At 36.6% G+C, this 5,386-nt stretch overlaps 2 protein-coding genes across 2 annotated transcripts; both read right to left on the reverse strand.

The window, feature by feature from the left end:
- Positions 1–1,702: 1,702 nt before the first annotated feature.
- On the reverse strand, positions 1,703–2,970 carry LOC141717895 (uncharacterized). Its single transcript, XM_074520133.1, has 4 exons — positions 2,858–2,970; positions 2,606–2,679; positions 2,354–2,501; positions 1,703–2,033 (listed from the first exon to the last, which is right to left on the reverse strand). Exons 1-4 carry the CDS (start codon positions 2,968–2,970, stop codon positions 1,703–1,705), a joined length of 666 nt encoding a protein of 221 aa, XP_074376234.1.
- A 1,720-nt stretch (positions 2,971–4,690) lies between these two features.
- Positions 4,691–4,993, reverse strand: LOC141717903 (secreted RxLR effector protein 161-like). Its single transcript, XM_074520146.1, has one exon. The coding sequence runs from the start codon at positions 4,991–4,993 to the stop codon at positions 4,691–4,693; it is 303 nt and encodes a 100-aa protein (XP_074376247.1).
- Positions 4,994–5,386: the final 393 nt, after the last annotated feature.

Below are 5,386 nucleotides of genomic sequence, written 5' to 3' on the forward strand. Positions count from 1 at the left end.
TGTTTGGCCGAAAAAGCGATTAAGGTTGACCATGCAGATGGGGGATGGAGGGAGGGAGAGGGAGAGAGAGAGGGAGGGAGGGAATCTGATATGCGGGGACGGAATGATGGGGTCGGAGCAGCGGCTGGTGGTACGTGGTAGTGATGGGTAGTGATTGTGGGTGGTTGGTGGGTGTAGTGGGCAGAGAGGTGGATGAAAGAGATGAAGTGTAAAATTAAAATGTATGGTTATAATTATATTTAAGGATAAAAATGTATGGGCGAGATTTATAAAATTATAAAACAAAGCAAAATTTATAAAATTAGCCTTTGACTTTCAAAGCATGAATGCAAATTTCAAAACAAAATTATAAAATTATAAAATTAGCCTTTGATTTATAACCAACAACTTTTTATTTCAAAGCATAGCATAATAAAAAAAACAAAAATATCTCAAAACACCTTTATTTGATAGAAGATTAATGATTAGTTTGATTACTTTTTCGATGTTCTGGTTCTAATTAAGGTCATGGAAATCAACTCCATACACGTGCCTTGATCACCAACTAGCTAAGATCTGGTGCACAAAAAGCTAATAGTTAGCCACTTTAAACAAATATAGAGCAAATATTTGTACAAAATATTAAGTATATTTGCTTGCACATGAAAAATAAATACTAATGCAATTATTTTTTGTTCTATAAAATTGTGCATTCTCCTAACCTTAGAATAGCTACTTACAATGTATACAAATAATTTTTTAGTATGATAAAAAGTAATTCAAAAGGAGAGGTGATTATTTCATAATCTACCCCCTTGGCCCTAATGTACATCAAATCTGTTAGTGGATATATATTTAAACATGAAAATAACAACACTAAGCACCTTTTTATATGTGAAAGTTGGTATATGTATGGTAAAATAATCTGCCATATTTTTTGGCTATTGGCTACATAGACCTTACTTTATACAAAATTATACAGTCATGCAAACACATATCATACATATTGCTATAAAAAACAACACAGAGTGTATAAACATTGAGATAGAGAGGGACACAGGGGCCTGAAGCATGGGTGGCTTGAAAAGCCAGGGCTACAGTGGTGAATGAAAGGCCTGGCCTCAGCTGATATGGTAGCTTCCCTGTCCCATGAGTTGGTCGTCTTATTACCACTGTGATCATCATCCCCCCTCCACCTCCACTCACGCTGTTCATCCCAGTTCCCAAGCCAAGAAAATCCATGGTAAGCCTATTAGGATACTCACTCTCAACATTCATCTGTGGATCCCCCAAAACGTTGTTATTTACTTCATGACCAACCAACATTCTACCAGCATTTTGTTAAAATTTTCAATTGATAACAAAGTATAGCCGTAAATTGTGAAATCTACCAAAACAAACTCACATAGTTATCGTAAATGAAGCTTACCGTATAAACTTTCATTAGAGATATGAACCCATGTTTTGATACAATACTGTGATGAATTAGAGAGAGAGAGAGTTTACTGATTGAGAGAGTGAGAGAGAGATCAATCTACATTCCTAAAACTCATTTCTGCAAAACTTAGTTACTAAGCAACTAGCACTGGTCTTTGTTTATACATGAAAGAAGTTTGTTATTTTGCTGAGCTGTCATAATTAACTCCATGCTGAGTTGTTTATGTGCTGATGTCATGGGATGATTTGTCGAGCAGCTGCTTCTCTTTATCATACTGGAATGGCATTAGAACATTTCTAGTTTGGAGAGTAACTCTTGAAAATATCCGGAATAAAGAACTTTAGGGAAAAACTCTGCAAGTTGTGAAGCAGTAGGAACATAAGATAGCTGCACCAATCCTTCTAACACCTTATCCCTTGTAAAATGCACATCAATTTCTATATACTTTGTGCGCTCATGATGGTCTGGATTTTTAGCAATGTGTATGGCACTCTGGTTGTTGCAATGCACAGTAACTGGCTTAAGATTTGTAACACCTAGTTCTTCCAATAATCTGACCAACCAAGTGATCTCTGAAGTCGCAGATGATATTGAACGATATTCAGCTTCATAGGAACTTCAAGAGACAACACTTTATTCCTTTAATTTCCAACTTACTGGTGAGTTTCCTAACAACAGCACATAGCGAGAAATTGACCTCCTAGAATCCTGACAAGCTCCCCAGTATGAATCAAAGTATGCTTTTAGTGTTAATTGCTCACCTCCTTTCAAGGGAATCCCTAGTACTCCAGATGTGGAATCCACATATTCAACACATGCATAAGTGCATCAAAATGTGGGACTTTAGGGGACTGCAGATATTGACTTAAATGTTGGACAATATAGGCAAGATATGGCCTTGTGTGAGTAAGAAAATTAAGTTTTCCTACTAAGCACCTGTAAGAGCTAGGATCAGTATATAATTCTCCTTTATCAGCTGAAAGCTTTAAGTTCAAAGGCAGTGGAGTAGCTTTAGTCTTGAAATCTGTTATATTAGCTTCCTTCAGCAATTCTTGTGTAAACTTTCTTTGGGTTAATGTGAGACCTGAAGCAGTATAAGCAATTTCTATACCCAGAAAAAAAAACCTAGTTCCCCTAAATCTTTGATGTTGAATGTCTTGTATAAATGTACCTTGAGATCAAGAATACCTTGTGCGTCATTACTAGTGAGAATTATGTTATCAACATATATTGCAACAATGATAATGCTATCATTGGTTTTTCTAGATGAACAATGAATAATCATTCTTAGATTGCAGAAAATCTTTATTGCATGAATTAGATAATCCCTCCGGAACCAGCATATATACCACTTCAAGTAAATCTCAATGCAGAAATGCATTGTTAACATCTAATTGATGTAACTTCCAACCTTTATGAGATGCTAATACAATGATACACCTGACTGTGGTCATCTTCACCACGGTAGAAAATGGTTCTTCTAAATCTATTCCCCATTTCTGATTATAACCCTTAGAAACCAAACGTTCTTTGAAACCTTTCAACAGTGCCATCAGCTTTTATGTAGTTGGTTCTGTTAAAGAACTTGTTTGGCTAATCAAAGGATGAAAAGGTGATGGTAAAGCAGAATATGTTTCTAGGTTACACCAAAGCATGAAAAGGTGATGGTAAAGCAGAATATGTTTCCAGGTTACATCAATGAGTAGACAATCTTTGTTATTTTGGTGAATTTACAGGATCTTATATTATAACACTCCCCCTCACTTGAAAGCCCATTTATGGGTCAAATAGTGGATGACGGGCGCTCATCTTTGGGGCTTAAATTTTCCTTTCGTATCCCTCATAAATTGTGAGAAATGTTGGGGGTGGCAGGGATCGAACCTGAATCCTCTGCCATCCTGAGCTCTGATACCATGTCAAGGAACGAGTTACTCTAAAAATCTTTAGAGAATGGCCCTTTACAGGATCTTATATTATTCTCACAAGACATAAGTTAACTTCACATTTCTAGTACTCCTTCTTAGATTCAAATTATCAATTGAAGATGCATTGTGTGTACAATGATCATTAGATGAATTGTCTTGATGAAAATTTGTTGAAGTGTCAGGTGAAGAATCATCCAAAGAACCCATAGGTATGGTGACTTCAGGAGTGTCGAAAAACTGAAAGATATCTGGAAATTCTGTATCATGAAGAGATTTGTGATCAGTAGATACTGGTAATAAGAAAGAAGGTGCATTCCCAGAAATTTGCTTGTGATGGAGAGGAAAATGGTGCTTATAAAATATTAGATCTCTGGAAATAAATATATGTCATGTCTACATATTAAGAACTTTATATCCTTTATGACCAGCAGGATATCCAAGAAAAACACATTAATTTGCTCTATAAAATAAGGCTCTCGCAATTAATACTTAAAAATCATCAAAAGAATTCATCCTCTCAACTCATCTAATTGATGATGTGTACAATAATCAATCAACAAAAAACATATGAAGAAAAATCGCTCAAAAAGCTTGAAAAAGGGATGAAATACCTCAAATTTATGTATGAAAGAAAGTCAAAATACTTACTTGAAATCTTCATCAAAAAAATGCTCATAATCGATTCTGGTTGCTTTGATACCATGTTACAATTTGCAATTGATAACATGTTAGTTATATGATTAAATAATGAGAAAGTTATACTACTTTGATTGCAGAAAAATAAAGAAACTTGGTACTGTTGGGATTACATTCTGGAAAGGAAAGATTACATAATAAAGACTACAGCTAACTGAGATCCTAAAGAACAGGAGTACAAGCAGGAGTACGTGACCATAATAATCTCCAGCTTATTAAACTAGACTCCTAAAACACTGCAACTACCTAAGACCAAGTCTGCTGCACTATCAAAACTACAGACACGTAGATTTATTCAAGAACCAAAAAAAATAGACAAACCAAATAAGTTTAGATTAAATATAATTCCAACATACTCCCCCTTAATCTAAACATCGTCGAGATTTTTAACTCCCAACAAGTTCCTCATCTTTTCGAACTTTGCTGTTGCCAGTGCTTTATTAAGAATGTCTGCGCGCTATTCACTGGTATTAATATGTTTTATAACAATCAGACCCTGCTCAATACAGTCTCTAATAAAATGATACCTCAAGTCGATATGTTTACTTCTCCCATGGAAAACCAGATTGCGTGCTAAATCGATTGCCGACCTGTTAACAATATAGAATATGACTGGTCCTGGTTTGACATACATAACACAGCTGAGAACACGCTAAAGCCAGATAGCTTGACACGCAGCAGCTGTTGCTGCCATAAACTCTGCTTCGCATGAAGACAAGGCTACGCACCGCTGTTTCTGAGATACCCAGGTAATCAAGTTCTCGTCAAGATAAAAGGCCATTCCTCCAGTGCTCTTCCTATCATCTGTGCTACCTGCTAGATCGCTGTCCGAGAATTCAGATAAAATGTAGTTTCCTTGTCCACGTTTGTAGACCAAACCGTAGTGCAGGGTTCCTTTCACGTAACGACATATCCTTTTTACGGCATTTAGATGAAGTTCAGTAGGCCTTTCCATATAGCGGCTTACTATGCCCACAGCGTAAGCAATATCAGGTCACGTGTGCACCAGGTATCTCAGCCCACCAACCATGCTTTTATAGAGAGTAGAGTCTACAGGTTTTCCCAGATGATCAGCATGGAGAGTCAGCTTGTGCTCCATTGGAAATCTGGCAGAATTGCAGTCTGCCAGACCTGCCTTTTCCAAGACTTTCTGAGCATATGATGACTGACACACCTCAATGTATCCTGTGTGTTGTGTTACTTCCAAACCCAGATAGTAAGTTAGTCTTCCAAGATCAGACATGTCAAATTCACCATTCATCTCCCCCTTGAATTTGGCAATGGCTGTTAAACTAGTACCTGTGACAAGCAGATCATCAACATAAACGCCTATAATTAAACTTTCTGC

The sequence above is a fragment of the Apium graveolens genome, chromosome 1, assembly GCF_009905375.1.
Source record: "Apium graveolens cultivar Ventura chromosome 1, ASM990537v1, whole genome shotgun sequence".
NCBI classification, from domain to species: domain Eukaryota; kingdom Viridiplantae; phylum Streptophyta; class Magnoliopsida; order Apiales; family Apiaceae; genus Apium; species Apium graveolens.

Excerpts from the sequence above, each read along its gene's own strand:
- LOC141717895 (XM_074520133.1), bottom strand. The coding sequence starts at position 2,970 with ATGGCACTGTTGAAAGGTTTCAAAGAACGTTTGGTTTCTAAGGGTTAT. Across the intron at positions 2,680-2,857 it reads GTGAAGATGACCACAGTCAG|AAAAACCAATGATAGCATTA; the intron begins GTGTATCATTGT and ends TTGTTCATCTAG. Across the intron at positions 2,034-2,353 it reads ACTGATCCTAGCTCTTACAG|TTCCTATGAAGCTGAATATC; the intron begins GTGCTTAGTAGG and ends TGTCTCTTGAAG.
- LOC141717903 (XM_074520146.1), bottom strand. The coding sequence starts at position 4,993 with ATGGAAAGGCCTACTGAACTTCATCTAAATGCCGTAAAAAGGATATGT.